The sequence below is a fragment of the Mesoplodon densirostris genome, chromosome 13 (assembly GCF_025265405.1).
Source record: "Mesoplodon densirostris isolate mMesDen1 chromosome 13, mMesDen1 primary haplotype, whole genome shotgun sequence".
NCBI lineage: Eukaryota > Metazoa > Chordata > Mammalia > Artiodactyla > Ziphiidae > Mesoplodon > Mesoplodon densirostris.
Genome location: NC_082673.1, coordinates 48,596,357 through 48,620,775, shown reverse-complemented (window position 1 = coordinate 48,620,775; position 24,419 = coordinate 48,596,357). Strand labels below are relative to the sequence as shown.

General features: G+C 38.5%; 1 protein-coding gene across 1 annotated transcript in view; it reads left to right on the top strand.

The window, feature by feature from the left end:
• C13H8orf88 (chromosome 13 C8orf88 homolog) overlaps positions 1-24,419 on the top strand; it is a 55,617-nt gene that overhangs the window by 29,237 nt on the left and 1,961 nt on the right. The window contains exon 5 of the mRNA XM_060116437.1: positions 23,885-23,991. Within this exon, the coding sequence (XP_059972420.1) occupies positions 23,885-23,991 (107 nt within the window). The remainder of the gene's footprint in view (positions 1-23,884; positions 23,992-24,419) is intronic.

Below are 24,419 nucleotides of genomic sequence, written 5' to 3'. Positions count from 1 at the left end.
TGTTCCCTTTTCTCCACACCCTCTCCAGCATTTATTGTTTCTAGATTTTTTGATGATGGCCATTCTGACTGGTGTGAGATGATATCTCATTGTAGTTTTGATTTGAATTTCTCAATGATTAATGATGTTGAGCATTCTTTCATGTGTTTGTTGGCAGTCTGTATATTTTCTTTGGAGAAATGTCTAGTTAGGTCTTCTGCCCATGTTTGGATTGGATTGTTTGTTTTTTTGCTATTGAGCTGCATGAGCTGCTTATAAATTTTGGAGATTAATCCTTTGTCAGTTGCATCAATTGCAAATATTTTCTCCCATTCTGAGGGTTGTCTTTTGGTCTTGTTTATGGTTTCCTTTGCTGTGCAAAAGCTTTGAAGTTTCATTAGGTCCCATTTGTTTATTTTTGTTTTTATTTTCATTTCTCTAGGAGGTGGGTCCAAAAGGATCTTGCTGTGATTTATGTCATAGAGTGTTCTGCCTATGTTTTCCTCTAAGAGTTTGATAGTTTCTGGCCTTACATTTAGGTCTTTAATCCATTTTGAGCTTATTTTTGTGTATGGTGTTAGGGAGTGATCTAATCTCATACTTTTACATGAACCTGTCCAGTTTTCCCAGCACCACTTATTGAAGAGGCTGTCCTTTCTCCACTGTACATTCCTGCCTCCTTTATCAAAGATAATTTGACCATAAGTGAATGGGTTTATCTCTGGGCTTTCTATCCTGTTCCATTGATCTATCTTTCTGTTTTTGTGCCAGTACCATACTGCCTTGATTACTGTAGCTTTGTAGTATAGTCTGAAGTCAGGGAGCCTAGCAAACAGAATCCAACAGCACATTAAAAGGATCATACAACATGATCGGGCTTCGCTGGTGGTTCAGTGGTTGAGAGTCCACCTGCCGATGCAGGGGACATGGGTTTGTGGCCCAGTCTGGGAAGATCCCACATGCCGTTGAGTGGCTGGGCCCGTGACCCATGGCCACTGAGCCTGCACGTCCAGAGCCTGTGTTCCACAACGGGAAAGGCCACATTAGTGAGAGGCCCGCCTACCAGAAAAAAAAAAAAAAAAGGATCATACACCATGATCAAGTGGGGTTTATTCCAGGAATGCAAGGATTCTTCAATATAAGCAAATCAATCAATGTGATATACCATATTAACAAATTGAAGGAGAAAAACCATATGATCATCTCAATAGATGCAGAGAAAGCTTTCAACAAAATTCAACACCCATTTATGATAAAAACCCTGCCGAAAGTAGGCATAGAGGGAACTTTCCTCAACATAATAAAGGCCATATATGACAAACCCACAGCCAACATCGTCCTCAATGGTGAAAAACTGAAACCATTTCCACTAAGATCAGGAACAAGACAAGGCTGCCCACTCTCACCACTCTTATTCAACATAGTTTTGGAAGTTTTAGCCACAGCAATCAGAGAAGAAAAGGAAATAAAAGGAATCCAAATTGGAAAAGAAGAAGTAAATCTGTCACTGTTTGCAGATGACATGATACTATAGAGGATCCTAAAGATGCTACGAGAAAACTACTAGAGCTAATCAAGGAATTTGATAAAGTAGCAGGATACAAAATTAATGCACAGAAATCTCTGTCATTCCTGTACACTAATGATGAAAAATCTGAAAATGAAATCAAGAAAACACTCCCATTTACCATTGCAACAAAAAGAATAAAATATCTAGGAATAAACCTACCTGAGGAGACAAAAAACCTCTATGCAGAAAATTATAAGATACTGATGAAAGAAATTAAAGATGATGTAAATAGATGGAGAGATATACCATGTTCCTGGATTGGAAGAATCAATATTGTGAAAATGACTCTACTACCCAAAGCAATCTACAGATTCAATGCAATCCCTATCAAACTACCAGTGGCATTTTTCACAGAACTAGAACAAAAAAAATCACAATTTGTATGGAAACACGAAAGACCCCAAATAGCCAAAGCAATCTTGAGAATGAAAAACGGAGCTGGAGTAATCATAGCAGTATTTTCTTAGATCAGTCTCCCAAGGCAAAAGAAGTAAAAACAAAATTAAACAAATGGAACCTAGTTAACCTTAAAAGCTTTTCACAGCAAAGAAAACCATAACCAAAGCAAAAAGCCAGCCTACGGACTTGGAGAAGTTATTTGCAAATGATGCTACAGACAAGGGCTTAATTTCCAAAGTGTACAAACAGCTCATACAACTCAGTATCAAACAATCAAAACACCCAATCAAATAATGGGCAGAAGACCTAGACAGACATTTCTCCAAAGAAGACATAACAGATGGCCAACAGGCACATGAAAAGATGCTCAACATCACTAATTATTAGAGAAGTGCAAATCAAAACCACAATGAGATATCACATCACACCGGTCAGAATGGCCATCATCAAAATGTCTACAAATAATAAACACTGGAGAGGGTGTGGAGAAAAGGGAACTCTCTTACACTGTTGGTGGGAATATACATTGGTGCAGGCACTGTGGAAAATTGTATTGAGGTTCCTTAAAAAACTAAAAATAAAGTTACCATATGACCCAGCAGTCCCACTCCTAGGTAGGTATCTGGAAAAGCTGAAAACTAATTCAAAAAGATAAATGTGCACCCTAATGCTCATAACACTATTTACAATAGCCAAGACATGCAAATAACCCAAGTGCCCATCAACAGTCAGTTGCCTTAAGAAGATATAGTATATATACACAATGTAATATTAGCCGTAAAAAAGCATGAAATATTTCCATTTGCACCAACATAAATGGCCCTAGATAATATCATACTAAGTGAAGTAAGTCAGAGAAAGACAAATATTATATGTATCACTTATATGTGTAGTCTAAAAAATAATACAAATGAATCTATGTACAAAACATAAACAGACTCACAGACATGGAAAACAAACTTGTGATTACAAAAGGGGAAAGGGAGGGGAGGAGGGATAAATTAGTATTATTGGATTAACAGATACAAAGTACTATACATAAAATTGATGAGCAACAAAAATTTATTCTGCAGCACAGGGAACTATATTAAGTATCTTATAATAACCTATAATGAAAAATAATCTGTGAAAAAAATATATTTTGTATATTTATATACTTATATTTTTATATTATACACAATATTATATATATATATATAATCACCTGAAAGTAACACAATACTGTAAATCAACTATACTTCAATTAAAATAAAGAATTTATGTTTTCCTTGTAGCACTACTTTAGTTGCACTGCACCAATTTTTACATTACATTTTAATTGTCATTAAGTTTAAAATATTTTAACTTCCTTATTATCTTTGACTTGTGAATTATTATAAAGTATGTTATTTAACTTCCAAGATATTTGAGATTTTTCTGGATATCTTATTAATAGGTTTCTTAACTTACTTTGTTGTCAGAGAATATAGTCTATATGATTTCAAGCTTCTTAAATTTATTTTTATTTTTAGCATTTTTTTAAAGTTGACATATACATTATATTAGTTTCAGGTGTACAACATAATAATTTGATATTTGTATACATTGGGAAATGTTCACTTCAGTAAGTCTAGTTAACATCTGTCACCATACATATTTACAAAATTTTCTTTTTCTTATGATGAGAACTTTTAAGATTTACTCTCTTAGTGACTTTCAAATATGCAATACAGTAATATTAACTATAGTCACCATGTGTATACATTACATCCCTGGGACTTATTTTATAACTGGAAATGTGTACCTTTTCACCCCCTTCACCCACTTCACCTACCCCTTAGCCCCACCTGTGGCAACCACCAATCTGTTTTGTGCATCTGTAAGTTTGTGTGGTGTTTTGTTTTGTTTTTAAGGTTCCACATATAAGTGAAGTCATATAGTATTTGTCTTTCTCTGTCTGATTTAGTGTAATGCCCTCAAGGTCCATCCATGTGTTGCAAGTGGCAAGATTTCCTTTTTTTATGGCTGAATAATATTCCATTGTGTGTGTGTGTATATATATACACACACACACCACATTTGCTTTATCCCTTCATCCATCAGTGGACACTTAGATTGTTTTCATGTCTTGGCTATTGTAGATGTCTTGCAATCAACATGGGGGTACATATATGTTTTTGAATTAGTATTTTTGTTTTCTTTAGAAATACCCAGAAGTGAAATTGTTGGATCATGTGGTAGTTCTATTTTTGATTTTGAGGAACCTTCATAATGTTTTCCATAATGGTTGCACACATTTACATTTCCACCAACAGTGCACATGTTCCCTTTACTCCACATCCTCGTCAACACTTGTTATTTCTTGCCTTTTTGATGACAGCCTTCCTAACGTGATAGCTCATTGCGGTTTTGATTTGCATTTCCCTGATGATTAGTGATACTGAGCATCCTTTCTTGTATATGTTGGCCATCTGTATGTCTTCTTTGGAAAAATGTCTATGCTAATCCTCTGCCCGTTTTTTAATCAGATTGTTTGGGGTTTTGTGCTATTGAATTTTATGAGTTCTTTATATATTTTGGATATTAGCCCCTTATCAGATATATGATTTGCAAATATTTTCTCCTATTCAGTAAGCTACCTTTTCATTTTGTAGATGTTTTCCTTTACTATACAGAAGATTTTTAGTTTGATGTAGTCCCACTGATTTACTTTTACTTTTTGTTGCTTTTGCTTTTGGTGTCAAATCCAAAAAATCATTGCCAAGACCAGTGTCATTGAGCTTACTGCCTATATTTTCTTCCAGGAGTTTTATGGTTTCAGGTCGTACATTCAGGCATTTAATCCATTTTGACTTAATTTTTGTGTATAGTGTAAAGGGTCCAGTTTTGTTCTTTTGCATGTGGCTATTTAGTTTTCCCAATATCATTTATTGAAAAGACTGTCCATTTCCCATTGTATAATTTTGGTTCCTTTGTTGTATATTAATTGACCATATATTAGTGGGTTTATTTCTGGGTTCACTATTCTGTTCTGTTTATCTATACATCTGTTTTTAGGCCAATACCATACTGTTTTTTTTTAAATAGGATGAATTTTATTTAACTTTCTACTTAGTAAACTTAGTTTTAGAAATATTTCTACTCTAGTAGAATTCTATACAATCAAGTTCTTGGTATTACAGAAATATCTACATGATGCTTGTAATTCATAAGGTCCTGCAAGATATGGAGAAAAGCCTGACCAGAAAATAAAATTTACCCATCTACCAAAATTTGCCAATTCTACCATGAACTAAATGACAACATATACAACAACCTCACTCTCTCTCTATCTCAGCATCTAGAAATGTTATCTCAAAAAAAAAAAAGAATTACAGAGTGCCACTATAGTCCGTTATAATTTGACATACAAATTTTATGTTCTCATTCATTCTGTACCAAGTTTCAATGTAACTGTTAGCAAGAGTCCATAAACCCATGTCTGTCTGCATGAAAAACTGGCCATGTGTCCTTTATAATGCATTCCAGACCTCCCCCATCTATGCGTTATTTCTTTATTATTAATTCTGAGTCTCCAGTTGCTGGTGAGGCAGTGAGAATGGGAGATAATAAGCCAGTGTGTCCTCTTGCCCCGAATGTCTTCTTACATGTGTCACTCTTCTTGCACTCTTCTCCATCACATCCCATTCTGGAGGATGCCACGTCGGAATAGAAAATATGTATTGCTTGTATTACACCTCCTCTAGTTTCCAGGCACCTCTCCTAAGCTCCCAAAAGTTTTTGAGGCAGCTCAGAAACCATGAAAAGCAGTGAGAGTAAAAGATACACTATGACCCAGGTCCTATCATAATGCAGGTGCTAAGCATGTTTACTTTTGCTCATACTCTCTAATATTAAGAGGATTATTATTTTATTGCAATTTTATAGATGACTCGATTGTGACTCCGAATTTAAATAATTTCTGCAGTTCACGGAGCTAGCAAATGGCAAAGTCAGGATTCACAACCCAGACCACTGGCCCCCAAGTGTTAGCGTTGCCAAGCTGCCCAGGTGCGTCTCATTCTCCACTCTGTCTCTTCCTTGCTGTCCCCCAGTTAAATCAGTTAAGGGCTCCACTGCCCTTGTACAGTTTGCCATTTACAATTACTGTTACTGAAGATGAACTTTAGTCCATTTGACGCAGCGGCTTTTTTTTTTTTTTTTTACATCTTTATTGGAGTATAATTGCTTAACAATGGTGTGTTAGTTTCTGCTTTATAACAAAATTAATCAATTATACATATGTTCCCATATCCCCTCCCCACCCTCCCTATCCCACCCCTCCAGGCAGTCACAAAGCACCGAGCTGATCTCCCTGTGCTATGCGGCTGCTTCCCACTAGCTATCTACCTTACGTTTCATAGTGTATATATGTCCATGCCGTTCTTCTGCTTTGTCACAGCTTACCCTTCCCCCTCCCCATATCCTCAAGTCCATTCTCTAGTAGGTCTGTGTCTTTATTCCTGTCTTACCCCTATGTTCTTCATGACATTTTTTTCTTAAATTCCATATATATGTGTCAGCATACAGTATTTGTCTTTCTCTTTCTGACTTACTTCACTCTGTATGACAGACTCTAGGTCCATCCACCTCATTACAAATAGCTCAATTTCATTTCTTTTTATGGCTGAGTAATATTCCATTGTATATATGTGCCACATCGTCTTTATCCATTCATCCAATGATAGACACTTAGGTTGTTTCCATCTCCGGGCTATTGTAAATAGGGCTGCTATGAACATTTTGGTACCTGACTCTTTTTTTTTTTTTTTTTTTTTTTGTGTGGTACGCGGGCCTCTCACTGTTGTGGCCTCTCCCATTGCGGAGCACAGGCTCTGGACACGCAGGCTCAGCGGCCATGGTTCACGGGCCCAGCCGCTCTGCAGCATGTGGGATCCTCCCGGACCGGGGCACGAACCCGTTTCCCCTGCATCAGCAGGCGGACTCCCAACCACTGCGCCACCAGGGAAGCCCATGACTCTTTTTGAATTATGGTTTTCTCAGGGTATATGCCGAGTAGTGGGATTGCTGGGTCATATAGTAGTTCCATTTGTAGTTTTTAAAAGGAACCTCCATATGTTCTCCATAGTGGCTGTACCAATTCACATTCACACCAGCAGTGCAAGAGTATTCCCTTTTTTCCACACCCTCTCCAGCATTTATTGTTTCTAGATTTTTTGATGATGGCCATTCTGATTGGTGTGAGATGATATCTCAATGTAGTTTTGATTTGCATTTCTCTAATGATTAAAGATGTTGAGCATCCTTTCATGTGTTTGTTGGTAGTCTGTATACCTTCTGTGGAGAAATGTCTATTTAGGTCTTCTGCCCATTTTTGGATTGGGTTGTTTGTTTTTTTGCTATTGAGCTGCATGAGCTGCTTATAAATTTTGGAGATTAATCCTTTGTCAGTTGCGTCAATTGCAAATATTTTCTCCCATTCTAAGGGTTGTCTTTTGGTCTTGTTTATGGTTTCCTTTGCTATGCAAAAGCTTTTAAGTTTCATTAGGTCCCATGTGTTTATTTTTGTCTTTATTTCCATTTCTCTAGGAGGTGGGTCAAAAAGGATCTTGCTGTGATTTATGTCCTAGAGTGTTCTGCCTATGTTTTCCTCTAAGAGTTTGATAGTGTCTGGCCTTACATTTAGGTCTTTAATCCATTTTGAGCTTATTTTTGTGTATGGTGTTAGGGAGTGATCTAATCTCATACTTTTACATGTCCCTGTCCAGTTTTCCCAGCACCACTTATTGAAGAGACTGTCCTTTCTCCACTGTACATTCCTGCCTCCTTTATCAAAGATAAGGTGACCATATGTCTGTGGGTTTATCTCTGGGCTTTCTATCCTGTTCCATTGATCTATCTTTCTGTTTTTGTGCCAGTACCACACTGTCTTGATTACTGTAGCTTTGTAGTATAGTCTGAAGTCAGGGAGCCTGATTCCTCCATCTGCATTTTTCATTCTCAAGATTGCTTTGGCTACTCGGGGTCTTTTGTGTTTCCATACAAATTGTGAAATTTTTTGTTCTAGTTCTGTGAAAAATGCCAGTGGTAGTTTTAGGGATTACATTGAATCTGTAGATTGCTTAGGGTAGTAGAGTCATTTTCACAATGTTGATTCTTCCAATCCAAGAACATGGTATATCTCTCCATCTATTTGTATCATCTTTAATTTCTTTCATCAGTGTCTTATAATTTTCTGCATACTGGTCTTTTGTCTCTTTAGGTAGGTTTATTCCTAGATATTTTATTCTTTTTGTTGCAATGGTAAATGGGAGTGTTTTCTTGATTTCACTTTCAGATTTTCATCATTAGTGTATAGGAATGCCAGACATTTCTGTGCATTAATTTTGTATCCGGAAACTTTACCAAATTCATTGATTAGCTCCAGTAGTTTTCTGGTAGCATCTTTAGGATTCTCTATATATAGTATCATGTCATCTGCAAACAGTGACAGATTTACTTCTTCTTTTCCAATTTGGATTCCTTTTATTTCCTTTTCTTCTCTGATTGCTGGCTAAAACTTCCAAACCTCGGTTGAATAAGAGTGGTGAGAGTGGGCAACCTTATCTTGTTCCTGATCTTAGTGGAAATGGTTTCAGTTTTATACCATTGAGCATGATGCTGGCTGTGGGTTTGTCATATATGGCCTTTATTACGTTGAGGAAAGTTCCCTCTATGCCTACTTCCGGCAGGGTTTTTATCATAAATGGGTGTTGAATTTTGTTGAAAGCTTTCTCTGCATCTATTGAGATGATCATATGGTTTTTCTCCTTCAATTTGATAATACGGTGTATCACGTTGATTGATTTGCATATATTGAAGAATCCTTGCATACCTGGAATAAACCCCACTTGATCATGGTGTATGATCCTTTTAATGTGTTGTTGGATTCTGTTTGCTAGTATTTTGTTGAGGATTTTTGCATCTATGTTCATCAGTGATATTGGCCTGTAGTTTTCTTTCTTTGTGACATCCTTGACTGGTTTTGGTATCAAGGTGATGGTGGCCTCGTAGAATGAGTTTGGGAGTATTCCTCCCTCTGCTATATTTTGGAAGAGTTTGAGAAGGATAGGTGTTAGCTCTTCTCTAAATGTTTGATAGAATTCACCTGTGAAGCCAACTGGTCCTGGGATTTTGTTTGTTGCAAGATCTTTTATCACAGTTTCAATTTCAGTGCTTGTGATTGCTCTGTTCATATTTTCTATTTCTTCCTGATTCAGAATTGGCAGATTGTGCATTTCTAAGTATTTCTCCATTTTTTCCATGTTGTCCATTTTATTGGCATAGAGTTGCTTATAGTAATCTCTCATGATCTTTTGTATTTCTGCAGTGTCAGTTGTAACTTCTCCTTTTTCATTTCTAATTCTAATGATTTGAGTCTTATCCCTTTTTTTCTTGATGAGTGTGGCTAATGGTTTATCAATTTTGTTTATCTTGTCAAAGGACCAGCTTTTAGTTTTATTGATCTTTGCTATTGTTTCCTTCATTTCTTTTTCATTTATTTCTGATCTGATCTTTATGACTTCTTTCCTTCTGCTAACTTTGTGGTGTTTTTGTTCTTCTTTCTCTAATTGCTTTACGTGCAAGGTTAGGTTGTTTATTCGAGATGTTTCCTGTTTCTTAAGGTGGGATTGTATTACTATAAACTTCCCTCTTAGAACTGCTTTTGCTGCATCCCATAGGTTTTGGTTCATCGTGTCTCCATTGTCATTTGTTTCTAGGTAATTTTTAATTTCCTCTTTGATTTCTTCAGTGATCACTTCGTTATTAAGTAGTGTATTGTTTATCCTCCATGTGTTTGTATTTTTTACTGATCTTTTCCTGTAATTGATATCTAGTCTCATAGCATTGTGGTCGGAAAAGATACTTGATACAATTTCAATTTTCTTAAATTTACCAAGGCTTAATTTGTGACCCAAGATATGACCTATCCTAGAGAACGTTCCATGAGCACTTGAGAAAAATGTGTATTCTGTTGTTTTTGGATAGAATGTCCTATAAATATCGATTAACTCCATCTTGTTTAATGTATCATTTAAAGCTTGTGTTTCCTTATTTATTTTCATTTTGGATGATCTGTCCATTGGTGAAAGTGGGGTGTTAAAGTCCCCTACTATGACTGTGTTACTATCGATTTCCCCTTTTATGGCTGTTAGTATTTGCCTTATGTATTGAGGTGCTCCTATGTTGGGTGCATAAATATTTACAATTGTTATATCTTCTTCTTGGATTGATCCCTTGATCATTATGTTAGTGTCCTTCTTTGTCTCTTCTAGTAGTCTTTATTTTAAAGTCTATTTTGTCTGATATGAGAATTGCTACTCCAGCTTTCTTTTGATTTCCATTTGCATAGAATATCTTTTTCTATCCTCTTACTTTCAGTCTGTATGTGTCTCTAAGTCTGAAGTGGGTCTCTTGTAGATAGCATATATATGGGTCTTCTTTTTGTATCTATTCAGCTAATCTGTATCTTTTGGTGGGAGCATTTAGTCCATTTACATTTAAGGTAATTATCGATATGTATGTTCCTATTCCCATTTCCTTAATTGTTTTGGGTTCATTGTTGTAGGTCTTTTCCTTCTGTTGTGTTTCTTGCCTAGAGAAGTTCCTTTAGCATTTGTTGTAAAGCTGGTTTGGTGGTGCTGAACTCTCTCAGCTTTTGCTTCCCTGTAAAGTTTTTAATTTCTCCATCAAATCTGAATGAGATCCTTGCTGGGTAGAGTAATCTTGGTTGCAGGTTTTTCTCCTTCATCACTTTAAATATGTCCTGCCACTCCCTTCTGGCTTGCAGAGTTTCTGCTGAAAGTTCAGCTGTTAACCTTATGGGGATTCCCTTGTGTGTTATTTGTTGTTTTTCCCTTGCTGCTTTTAATATGTTTTCTTTGTATTTAATTTTTAACAGTTTGATTAATATGTGTCTTGGCATATTTCTCCTTGGATTTATCCTGTATGGGACTCTCTGTGCCTCCTGGACTTGACTGACTATTTCCTTTCCCATATTAGGGAAGTTTTCAACTATAATCTCTTCAAATATTTTCTCAGTCCCTTTCTTTTTCTCTTCTTCTTCTGGAGCCCCTATAATTCGAATGTTGGTGTGTTTAATGTTGTCCCAGTCGTCTCTGAGACTGTCCTCAGTTCTTTTCATTCTTTTTTCTTTCTTCTTCTCTGCAGTAGTTATTTCCACTATTTTATGTTCCAGGTCACTTATCCGTTCTTCTGCCTCAGTTATTCGGCTATTGATCCCATCTACAGTATTTTTCATTTCATTTATTGTGTTTTTAATTGTTGCTTGATTCATCTTTAGTTCTTCTAGGTCCTTGTTAACTGTTTCTTGCATTTTGTCTATTCTATTTCCAAAATTTTTGATCATCTTTACTGTCATTATTCTGAATTCTTTTTCAAGTGGACTGCCTATTACTTCTTCATTTGTTAGGTCTGGTGGGTTTTTATGTTGCTCCTTCTCCTGCTGTGTGTTTTTCTGCCTTCTCATTTTGCTTATCTTACTGTGTTTGGGCTCTCCTTTTTGCAGGCTTCAGGTTCATAGTTCCCGTTGTTTTTGGTGTCTGTCCCCATTGGCTACAGTTGGTTCAATGGGTTGTGTAGGCTTCCTCATGGAGGGGAGTAGTGCCTGTGTTCTGGTGGATGAGGCTGGATCTTGTCTTTCTGGTGGGCAATTCCGCGTCTGCTGGTGTGTTTTGGGGTGTCTGTGGACATTTTATGATTTTAGGCAGCCTCTCTGCTAATGGGTGGCATTGTGTTCCTGTCTTGCTAGTTGTTTGGCATAGGGTGTCCAGCACTGTAGCTTCTGGTCGTTGCATGAAGCTGGGTGCTGGTGTTGAGATGGAGATCTCTGGAAGATTTTCGCCATTTGATATTTTGTGGAGCTGGGAGGTCTCTTGTGGACCAGTGTCCTGAAGTTGGCTCTCCCACCTCAGAGGCACAGCACTGACTCCTGGCTCCTCAATTTGGGATGATTTGTTGTCTATTCATGTATTCCACAGATGCAGGGTACATCAAGTTGATTGTGGAGCTTTAATCCACTGCTTCTGAGGCTGCTGGGAAAGATTTCCCTTTCTCTTCTTTGTTCTCACAGCTCCCGGGTCTCAGCTTTGGATTTGGCCCCGCCTCTCCGTGTAGGTCGCCAGAGGGAGTCTGTTCTTCGCTGAGACAGGACAGGGTTAAAGGAGCAGCTGCTTCAGGGACTCTGGCTCACTCAGGCCTTGGGGGAGGGAGGGGCATGCTGTGCGGGGCAAGCCTGCAGTGCCTGCAATGTCCGGCGTGACATTGCTCTAGCCCGAGGCGCACCATGCATTCTCCCAGGGAAGAAGCCATCCCTGGATCCCGGGACCCCGGCAGTGACAGGCTGCACAGGCTCCCTGGAAGGGGGGCATGGACAGTGTCCTGCGCTCGCACACAGGCCTCGTGGCAGCGGCAGCAACCCCAGCATCCCACGCCTGTCTCTGGGGTGCGTGCTTTCAGCCGCGGCTCGTGCCCGTCTCTGGAGCTCCTTTAAGCAGCACTCTAAACCCCTCTCCTCGCACACCATGAAACAAAGAGGGAAGAAAAAGTCTCTTGCCTCTTCGGCAGGTCCAGACTTTTTCCCAGACTCCCTCCCGGCTAGCTGTGGTGCATTAGCCCCTTTAGGCTATGTTCACGCCGCCAGCCCCAGTCCTCTCCCTGCCCTCCGACTGAAGGCCGAGCCTCAGCTCCAAGTGCCACCCGCCCTGGCAGGCGAGCAGACAAGCCTCTCGGTCTGGTGAGTGCTGGTTGGCACCGATCCTCTGTGCGGGAATCTCTCCGCTTTGCCCTACCCAGGTATGGGAGGGAGTTTCTTGCCTTTGGGAGGTCTGAGGTCTTCTGCCAGCGTTCAGTAGGTGTTCTGTAGGAGTTGTTCCACGTGTAGCTGTATTTCTGGTGTAGCTGTGGGGAGGAAGGTGATCTCCGCATCTTACTCTTCCGCCATCTTCCCCGGAAGTCCCATACTGTTTTGATTACTATAGCTTTGTAATATAGTTTGAAATCAGGGGGTGTGCTACCTCCATCTTTGTTGTCCTTTCTCAAGATTGCTTTGGCTATTTGGGGTCTTTTGTGATTCCATACAATCTTTAGGAATTTTAGGAATTTTTTGTTCAATTTCTGTGAAAAATGCCATTGGAATTTTGATAGGGATTGCATTGAATCTGTAGATTGCTTTGGGTAATATGGATATTTTCATGACATTAATTCTTGTGATCCATGAGCACAGAATATCTTTCCATTTATTTGTGTCATCTTCATTTTCTTTAATTAATGTCTTAATGCATACAGGTCTTTCCCTCCTTGATTAAATTTATTCCTAGGTTTTTTTATCTTTGTTGCAATTGAAATTGGGATTGTTTTCTTAGTTTCTCTTTGTGACAGTTTATTTTTGTATAGAAAAACAACAAATTTTTGTATATTGATTTTGTGTCCTGCAACTTTACTCAATTCACTTACTAGTTCTAACAGTTTTTGGTAGAGACTTCAGCGTTTTCTTTATGTCACCTGCAGATAGTGACAGTTTTACTTCTTCCTTTCCAATTTGAATACCTTTTTCTTTTTTTTGCTAAATTGCTCTGGCTAGGAGTTCTAATACTATATTGAATAAAAGAGGTAAGAGTGGCCATCCTTGTCTTGTTCCTACTGTTAGAAGTAAAGCTTTCAGCTTTTCACCACTGAGTATGATGTTAGCTGTGGGCTTGTCATATATGACATTTATTAGGTTGAGGTATATTCCCTATATATCTACTTTGTTGAGAGTATTAAGCATAAACTAATGTTGAATTTTGTCCAATGCTTTTTCTGAATTTATTGAGATATCATATGATTTTTGTCCTTCATTTTGTGATGTGGTATATCACATTGATTGATTTGTGGATATTGAATCATCCTTACATCCCTGGAATAAATCCCACTTGATCATGCTGTATGATCCTTTTAATGTATTGTTGAATTTGGTTTGCTAATATTTTGTTGAGGATTTTTGTATCTATGTTCATCAGGGATATTGGCCTGTAATTTTCTTTTTTCATGACATCTTTTTCTGGTTTTTGCATCAGGGTGATGCTGGCCTCATAAATTGAATTTGGGAGTGTCCCTGCTCTTCTATTTCTTGCAATAGTTTGAGGATTGGTATTGATTTTTTTTTTTTTTTTTTTTTTTTTATTTTACAAATTTAATCAGTTATACATATACATATGTTCCCATATCCCCTCCCTTTTGCGTCTCCCTCCCACCCTCCCTATCCCACCCCTCCAGGCGGTCACAAAGAACCGAGCTGATCTCCCTGTGCTATGCGGCTGCTTCCCACTAGCTCTCTACCTTACATCTGGTAGTGTATATATGTCCATGCCGCTCTTTCACTTTGTCACAGCTTACCCTTCCCCCTCCCCCTATCCTCAAGTCCATGCTCTAGTAGGTCTGTGTCTTTATTCCTGTCTTACCCCTATGTTCTTGATGACATTTTTTTCTTAAATTCCATATATATGTGTCAGCATACAGTATTTGTCTTTCTCTTTCTGACTTACTTCACTCTGTATGACAGACTCTAGGTCCATCCACCTCATTACAAATAGCTCAATTTCATTTCTTTTTATGGCTGAGTAATATTCCATTGTATATATGTGCCACATCTTCTTTATCCATTCATCCAATGATGGACACTTAGGTTGTTTCCATCTCCGGGCTATTGTAAATAGGGCTGCTATGAACATTTTGGTACATCTCTCTTTTTGAATTATGGTTTTCTCAGGGTATATGCCCAGTAGTGGGATTGCTGGGTCATATGGTAGTTCTATTTGTAGTTTTTTAAGGAACCTCCATACTGTTCTCCATAGTGGCTGTACCAATTCACATTCCCACCAGCAGTGCAAGAGTGTTCCCTTTTTTCCACACCCTCTCCAGCATTTATTGTTTCTAGATTTTTTGATGATGGCCATTCTGACTGGTGTGAGATGATATCTCATTGTAGTTTTGATTTGCATTTCTCTAATGAGTAAAGATGTTGAGCATCCTTTCATGTGTTTGTTGGCTGTCTGTATATCTTCTGTGGAGAAATGTCTATTTAGGTCTTCTGCCCATTTTTGGATTGGGTTGTTTGTTTTTTTGCTATTGAGCTGCATGAGCTGCTTATAAATTTTGGAGATTAATCCTTTGTCAGTTGCTTCATTTGCAAATATTTTCTCCCATTCTGAGGGTTGTCTTTTGGTCTTGTTTATGGTTTCCTTTGCTGTGCAAAAGCTTTGAAGTTTCATTAGGTCCCATGTGTTTATTTTTGTCTTTATTTCCATTTCTCTAGGAGATGGGTCAAAAAGGATCTTGCTGTGATTTATGTCATAGAGTGTTCTGCCTATGTTTTCCTCTAGGAGTTTGATAGTGTCTGGCCTTACATTTAGGTCTTTAATCCATTTTGAGCTAATTTTTGTGTATGGTGTTAGGGAGTGATCTAATCTCATACTTTTACATGTCCCTGTCCAGTTTTCCCAGCACCACTTATTGAAGAGACTGTCCTTTCTCCACTGTACATTCCTGCCTCCTTTATCAAAGATAAGGTGACCATATGTCCGTGGGTTTATCTCTGGGCTTTCTATCCTGTTCCATTGATCTATCTTTCTGTTTTTGTGCCAGTACCATACTGTCTTGATTACTGTAGCTTTGTAGTATAGTCTGAAGTCAGGGAGCCTGATTCCTCCAGCTCCATTTTTCGTTCTCAAGATTGCTTTGGCTATTCGGGGTCTTTTGTGTTTCCATACAAATTGTGAAATTTTTTGTTCTAGTTCTGTGAAAAATGCCATTGGTAGTTTGATAGGTATTGCATTGAATCTGTAGATTGCTTTGGGTAGTAGAGTCATTTTCACAATGTTGATTCTTCCAATCCAAGAACATGGTACATCTCTCCATCTGTTTGTATCATCTTTAATTTCTTTCATCAGTGTCTTATAATTTTCTGCATACAGGTCTTTTGTCTCCTTAGGTAGGTTTATTCCTAGATATTTTATTCTTTTTGTTGCAATGGTAAATGGGAGTGTTTCCTTGATTTCACTTTCAGATTTTTCATCATTAGTATATAGGAATGCCAGAGATTTCTGTGCATTAATTTTGTATCCTGCAACTTTACCAAATTCATTGATTAGCTCTAGTAGTTTTCTGGTAGCATCTTTAGGATTCTCTATGTATAGTATCATGTCATCTGCAAACAGTGACAGCTTTACTTCTTCTTTTCCCATTTGGATTCCTTTTATTTCCTTTTCTTCTCTGATTGCTGTGGCTAAAACTTCCAAAACTAGGTTGAATAAGAGTGGTGAGAGTGGGCAACCTTGTCTTGTTCCTGATCTTAGTGGAAATGGTTTCAGTTTTTCACCATTGAGGACGATGCTGGCTGTGGGTTTGTCATATATGGCCTTTATTATGTTGAGGAAAGTTCCCTCTATGCCTACTTTCTGCAGGGTTTTTATCATAAATGGGTGTTGAATTTTGTCAAAAGCTTTCTCTGCATCTATTGAGATGATCATATGGTTTTTCTCCTTCAACTTGTTAATATGGTGTATCACATTGATTGATTTGCGTATATTGAAGAATCCTTGCATTCCTGGAATAAACCCCACTTGATCATGGTGTATGATCCTTTTAATGTGCTGTTGGATTCTGTTTGCTAGTATTTTGTTGAGGATTTTTGCATCTATGTTCATCAGTGATATTGGCCTGTAGTTTTCTTTCTTTGTGACATCCTTGTCTGGTTTTGGTATCAAGGTGATGGTGGCCTCGTAGAATGAGTTTGGGAGTGTTCCTCCCTCTGCTATATTTTGGAAGAGTTTGAGAAGGATAGGTGTTAGCTCTTCTCTAAATGCTTGATAGAATTCGCCTGTGAAGCCATCTGGTCCTGGGCTTTTGTTTGATGGAAGATTTTTAATCACAGTTTCAATTTCAGTGCTTGTGATTGGTCTATTCATATTTTCTATTTCTTCCTGAGTCAGTCTTGGCAGGTTGTGCATTTCTAAGAATTTGTCCATTTCTTCCAGGTTGTCCATTTTATTGGCATAGAGTTGCTTATAGTAATCTCTCATGATCTTTTGTATTTCTGCAGTGTCAGTTGTTACTTCTCCTTTTTCATTTCTAATTCTATTGATTTGAGTCTTCTCCCTTCTTTTCTTGATGAGTCTGGCTAATGGTTTGTCAATTTTGTTTATCTTCTCAAAGAACCAGCTTTTAGTTTGGTTGATCTTTGCTATCGTTTCCTTCATTTCTTTTTCATTTATTTCTGATCTGATTTTTATGATTTCTTTCCTTCTGCTAACTTTGGGATGTTTTTGTTCTTCTTTCTCTAATTGCTTTAGGTGCAAGGTTAGGTTGTTTATTCGAGATATTTCCTGTTTCTTAAGGTGGGATTGTATTGCCATAAACTTCCCTCTTAGAACTGCTTTTGCTGCGTCCCATAGGTTTTGGGTCGTCGTGTCTCCATTGTCATTTGTTTCTAGGTATTTTTTAATTTCCTCTTTGATTTCTTCAGTGATCACTTCGTTATTAAGTAGTGTATTGTTTAGCCTCCATGTGTTTGTATGTTTTACAGCTCTTTTCCTGTAATTGATATCTAGTCTCATAGCATTGTGGTCGGAAAAGATACTTGATACAATTTCAATTTTCTTAAATTTACCAAGGCTTGATTTGTGACCCAAGATATGATCTATCCTGGAGAATGTTCCATGAGCACTTGAGAAAAATGTGTATTCTGTTGTTTTTGGATGGAATGTCCTATAAATATCAATTAAGTCCATCTTGTTTAATGTATCATTTAAAGCTTGTGTTTCCTTGTTTATTTTCATTTTGGATGACCTGTCCATTGGTGAAAGTGGGGTGTTAAAGTCCCCTACTATGATTGTGTTACTGTCGATTTCTCCTTTTATGGCTGTTAATATTTCCCTTATGTATTGAGGTGCTCCTATGTTTGGTGCATAAATATTTACAATTGTTATATCTTCTTCTTGGATTGATCCCTTGATCATTATGTAGTGTCCTTCTTTGTCTCTTCTAGTAGTCTTTATTTTAAAGTCTATTTTGTCTGATATGAGAATTGCTACTCCAGCTTTCTTTTGGTTTCCATTTGCATGGAATATCTTTTTCCATCCCCTTACTTTCAGTCTGTATGTATCTCTAGGTCTGAAGTGGGTCTCTTGTAGACAGCATATATATGGGTCTTGTTTTTGTATCCATTCAGCCAGTCTGTGTCTTTTGGTGGGAGCATTTAGTCCATTTACATTTAAGGTAATTATTGATATGTATGTTCCTATTCCCATTTTCTTAATTGTTTTGGGTTCGTTATTGTAGTTCTTTTCCTTCTGTTGTGTTTCTTGCCTAGAGAAGTTCCTTTAGCATTTGTTGTAAAGCTGGTTTGGTGGTGCTGAACTCTCTCAGCTTTTGCTTGTCTGTAAAGGTTTTAATTTCTCCATCAAATCTGAATGAGATCCTTGCTGGGTAGAGTAATCTTGGTTGCAGGTTTTTCTCCTTCATCACTTTAAGTATGTCCTGCCACTCCCTTCTGGCTTGTAGAGTTTCTGCTGAGAGATCAGCTGTTATCCTGATGGGGATTCCCTTGTGTGTTATTTGTTGTTTTTGCCTTGCTGCTTTTAATATGATTTCTTTGTGTTTAATTTTTGACAGTTTGATTAATATGTGTCTTGGTGTATTTCTCCTTGGATTTATTCTGTATGGGACTCTCTGTGCCTCCTGGACTTGATTAACTATTTCCTTTCCCATATTAGGGAAGTTTTCAACTATAATCTCTTCAAATATTTTCTCAGTCCCTTTCTTTTTCTCTTCTTCTTCTGGAACCCCTATAATTCGAATGTTGGTGCGTTTAATGTTGTCCCAGAGGTCTCTGAGACTGTCCTCTGTTCTTTTCATTCTTTTTTCTTTATTTTGCTGTGCAGCAGTTATTTCCACTATTTTATCTTCCACCTCACTTATCCGTTCTTCTGCCTCAGTTATTCTGCTATTGATCCCATCTAGAGTATTTTTTATTTCATTTATTGTGTTTTTAATCGATGCTTGATTCGTCTTTAGTTCTTCTAGGTCCTTGTTAACTGTTTCTTGCATTTTGTCTATTCTATTTCCAAGATTTTGGATCATCTTTACCATCATTATTCTGAATTCTTTTTCAGATAGACTGCCTATTACCTCTTCATTTGTTAGGTCTGGTGGGTTTTTATCTTGCTCCTTCTCCTGCTGTGTGTTTTTCTGTCTTCTCATTTTGCTTATGTTACTATGTTTGGGGTCTCCTCTTTGCAGGCTGCAGGTTCGTAGTTCCCGTTGTTTTTGGTGTCTGTCCCCAGTGGCTAAGGTTGGTTTAGTGGGTTGTGTAGGCTTCTTGGTGGAGGGGACTACTGCCTGTGTTCTGGTGGATGAGGCTGGATCTTGTCTTTCTGGTGGGCAGGTCCACGTCTGGTGGTGTGTTTTGGGGTGTTTGCGGACTTTTTATGATTTGAGGCAGCCTCTCTGCTAATGGGTGGTGTTGTGTTCCTGTCTTGCCAGTTGTTTGGCATAGGGTGTCCAGCACTGTAGCTTGCTGGTCGTTGAGTGAAGCTGGGTGCTGGTGTTGAGATGGAGATCTCTGGAAGATTTTCGCCGTTTGATATTATGTGGAGCTGGGAGGTCTCTTGTGGACCAGTGTCCTGAAGTTGGCTCTCCCACCTCAGAGGCACAGCACTGACTCCTGGCTCCTCAATTTGGGATGATTTGTTGTCTATTCATGTATTCCACAGATGCAGGGTACATGAAGTTGATTGTGGAGCTTTAATCCGCTGCTTCTGAGGCTGCTGGGAGAGGTTTCCCTTTCTCTTCTTTGTTCTCACAGCTCCTGGGTCTCAGCTTTGGATTTGGCCCCGCCTCTGCGTGTAGGTCGCCGGAGGGCGTCTGTTCTTCTCTCAGACAGGACAGGGTTAAAGGAGCAGCCTCCCTGGGGACTCTGGCTCACTCAGGCCGGGCGGGAGGGAGGGGCACGGAGTGCGGGGCGTGCCTGCAGCGGCAGAGGTCGGCGTGACGTTGCACCAGCCCGGGGCGGGCCGTGCGTTCTCCCAGGGAAGCCGCCCCTGGATCCCGGGACCCCGGCAGTGGCAGGCTGCACAGGCTCCCGGAAGGGGGGTGCGGACAGTGTCCTGCGCTCGCACACAGGCTTCTTGGCGGCGGCAGCAGCAGCCCCAGCGTCCCACGCCCGTCTCTGGGCTCCGCGCTTTCAGCCGCGACTCGCGCCCGTCTCTGGAGCTCCTTCACGCGGCGCTCCCAACCCCCTCTCCTCGCGCACCAGGAAACCAAGAGGGAAGAAAAAGTCTCCTGCCTCTTCGGCAGCTCCAGAGTTTTCCCGGACTCCCTCCCGGTTAGCTGTGGCACATTAGCCCCCTTCAGGCTGAGTTCTCGCCGCCAGTCCCAGTCCTCTCCCTGCGCTCTGACCGAAGCCCGAGCCTCAGCTCCAGCGCCGCCCGCCCCGGCGGGGGAGCAGACAAGCCTCTCGGGCTGGTGAGTGCCGCTCGGCACCGCTCCTCTCTGCGGGAATCTCTCTGCTTTGCCCTACCCAGGTATGTGGGGAGTTTCTTGCCTTTTGGGAGGTCTGGGGTCTTCTGCCAGCGTTCAGTAGTTGTTCTGTAGGAGTTGTTGCACGTGTAGCTGTATTTCTGGTGTATCTGTGGGGAGGAAGGTGATCTCCGCGTCTTACTCTTCCGCCATCTTACCCGGAAGTCCTCCTGATTTTCCTTTGAATCGTTGGTAGAATTCACCAGTGAAGCCATATGGTCCTGGACTTCTGTTTGTTGGGAGGTTTTTGATTACTGATTCAATTTCATATTTTCTGTTTTTTCATGATTCAGTCTTGGTAGGTTGTATGTTTCTAGGAATTTATCAGTTTCTTAGAGGTTGTGAAATTTGTTGCATATAATTGTTCATAATATAATCTTATCCTTTGTATCTCTGTGGTATCAATTGTAATGTCTCCCCTTTCATTTCTGATTTTATTTATTTGAGTCCTCTTTTTTCCAAGCCTCTTAAATTTATTGCAACTTGTTTTATAGCCAACATATAGTGTGCCTTGGTTACTGTACCATATCCCTGTGAATATAATTTGTATTTTGCAGTTGTTGATGTAACTTTTATAATTGTCAGTTAAATCAAGGTGGTCCATAGTATTGTTAAGATCTGTGTCTTTTCTGATTTTTTTTTCCTCTAGTTATATCAGTTGCTGAGGGAAGGGTTTTTACATTACCTAATATTTTTGTGGAATTGTGTGTTGCCACCTTTATTTCTGTCAATTTTTCCTTCATGCATTTTGAATCTCTGTCCTTAGGCACAACACATTGATAATTGTTATCTCTTTATCTAATGTTAAGAGCCACTCTAGCCTTCTTGTTCTTAGTCTTCGTGTGGTATATCTTTTTATATCCATTTACTTTCAACCTATCTGTGTCTTTATGTTTAATGTGTATCTCTTGCAGGCAGCATGTAACAGTGTCTTTTTTTATTTGTTGTGTCAATTTATGGCCTTTAATTGCAGTGTTTATCTTAGGAGTGAGTATACTATGGCCCACAGGCCAAATGCCCAATTTGGAAATTAAATTTTATTGGAATACAGCCACATGCTTTATTTAGTTATTATCTGTTTGCTTTTCTGCTACAAGACAGAGTTGAGTAGTTGTGACAGAGATTATATGTCCCAAACTCTTCAAGTATTTACTTTCTGGTCATTTACAGAAAAAGTTTGCTGACCCTGTTTTAGACCATTGAGATTTAATGTGATATGGTTGAATTTAGGCATATCATTTTATTATTTGTTTTCTGTTTGTCCTCATTTTTGTTTGTTTTTGTTTTCCCCTGTTCTTTCTTTTGGATTTTGTTAAGTTTCATTTTTGGCATTTAATTATATCTATTGTATTTTTAGCTGTATTTCTTTGTATTTTTAAGTGGTTGATCTAGGTATTATAATATGTAACTTTCTTAGTGTACTTGTTAATATTGTACTTCATGCAAAACAGTGATGGCAAAACTTTGCAACCATATGTAGTTTCCTTTCCTTTATCCCCCTGCATTGATCTTTTTGCTATAGCTATATGCATTATATCTCCATACCTTGGAAATCTCACCAAACAGTGTCAGAAGTTTTGCTTTTCAACAATCATACATATTTTCATAAAACTTAGATAAGCGGGGAAAAAAGAAGTCTGTTATATTTATTCGGCTATTTGCCATTTCTCATTTGTTCTCCTTTAAATCTTAAGATGAAAGACTCTGTCTGGTATCATTTCCCTTCAACCTGGAGGACTTTCTTTAGTGTTTCTTATAGATCAGGTCAGCTGGTGACAAATTCTTTTAGTTTTCTTTCATCTGAAAATGTTTTTTACTTCATATGCATTCCTGAAAGATTTTTTTCACTGGCTATGTATAAGGGAAAAACTACACTCCTCCTGTGTTTTTCCTCTACTCTCAATACTCTACTATACTCACAACACTTGTGGCACTAGATGTGAGGTTTTTCCGTATATCAAGCAATTCATTGTGAAACCAGCTTGGTGTCCTGTAATTCAAGTTAATTCTGATATTAACTGGAATTAATGTAGCTGCCACAGGGTAATCACCTGGTCACATAAGACTACCCTCCACTTCCGATGACAGTTACAAGTAAAGGTTCCCAAGACCCCCTTCTTGGATTCTGTCATTTTCTAGGACAGCTTACAGAACTTAGGAAAACCACTTTCTTACATTTGCCAGCTTATTACATAATTAAGGGTATGATAAAGAATATAGATGAATAGCCAAATGAAGATATACATAGGGCAGGGTTTTGTAGGGTCCCAAGTGCAGGAGCTTCTGTGGAGTTGAGTTACACCACTCTCTGTTACATGGATGTATTCACCCACCCAGAATCTCTCCAAACACTTTACATTTTTTATTTTTATGGAGGCTTCATCACGTAGGCACCATCGATCCTTAACTCAATTTCCAGTCCCTCTCCCCTTCTCAGAGGATGTATGGGTGGGGCTGAAAGTTCCAAGCTTGGTCTTTCTGGTTATCAGCCCCCATCCAGGAGCCCACCAAGAGTCACCTCATTAGAACAGAAGACCAAATCACCCAGAAAATTTTCAGAGATTTAGCAGCTCTGTGTCAGGAACTAGTGTCAAGGAACAAATATTAGAACAAAAGATGCTCTTAGTGCTCTTATCACTTAGGAAAATATAAGGGAAAGGAGTTCTGTGCCAGGAACAGGGACAGAAACCCATATATATATATTCTATTATTTCACAATATCAAAATCTAGGTTGTCAGTCCTTTTCTGTTAGAAATTTAAAGATTATAGCTCCAGTATTTCTGGCCCAGCAAATGGTCTAATATAGGCTAAGATGGTGACAGTCTCTGATGAGAAATCTGCAGATATTTGAATCATTGTTCCCCTTGAAGATAGGGACCCTATTTTGGACCTTTTTCACCATTACCTACAATAAATGTTTCTTGAATTTATTGAATTGTATTAAATTTTTAGTAAGTTAATATAAGGACTAGACAGGCTTATTAGGGTTCCATTTCCATAGGCTTATCGGGATCTGAATTGCCCAATAGGTGTTATACCTGTTATATTTTATAATAGAAGATTTCTTTACTAGATATGAATAACCAGATAAAAGAAACAATGCATTACCAAGTTTCTGAAATGTTTCCTTGGTTAATTGGCTTTGTTTCTATCTAAAAGGACAATTGGAGGCAGTAGATGTTTGTCAGAGCTTTTTCCCCACTTCTCTTTTACGTAAAAACTCCTTACCATTTTATAAAATAATGGACAGTTAAGGGACATCCAGAAAGAAATGAGCCAAAAAGTGTTCTGGGAGAGTTCTGTGCTTTATAACATTACATTTGGTGTTTTGATATCTACAGAGAGAATCAAATACAGCAGAGATTTCCTGTTGAAGCTCTCAAGTGTTTCCATCTGCAGAAAAAAACCAGACTTTCTGCCTGATCATCCCATTGTACTTCAAAAACCAGTAAGTAGTTTTCTAATTTTGTATTGTTTTAATTCTAAATATTTATCTTTTAAAGATTTTTGTATTGTTTTAATTCTAAAATATGTGTCTTTTAAACCTTTTTAATCTTTCTCATTGTGAAATATAATTCAGAAAAGTACATAAATCTAAATGTATAATATAACCAATTACTGTAAGTAATTACCACTCTGGTCAAAAATGGAATGGAATTGTCATATTTTAGGAAATATTTTTCTATTTTGTTTTTCAGTTAAGTTTTATAATTCACCTGAAATTGATTTTACTATATGGTGTGAGGTAGGGGTGAAGTTTTATTTTTTTCTGCATGGATATCCAGTCATCCTAGCAATATTTAGCGAAAGGATAGTCCTCTGCCACCTTTGCAGCAATATATTTACACGTGGTCTGTTTCTGTTCTGTTCAGTTAC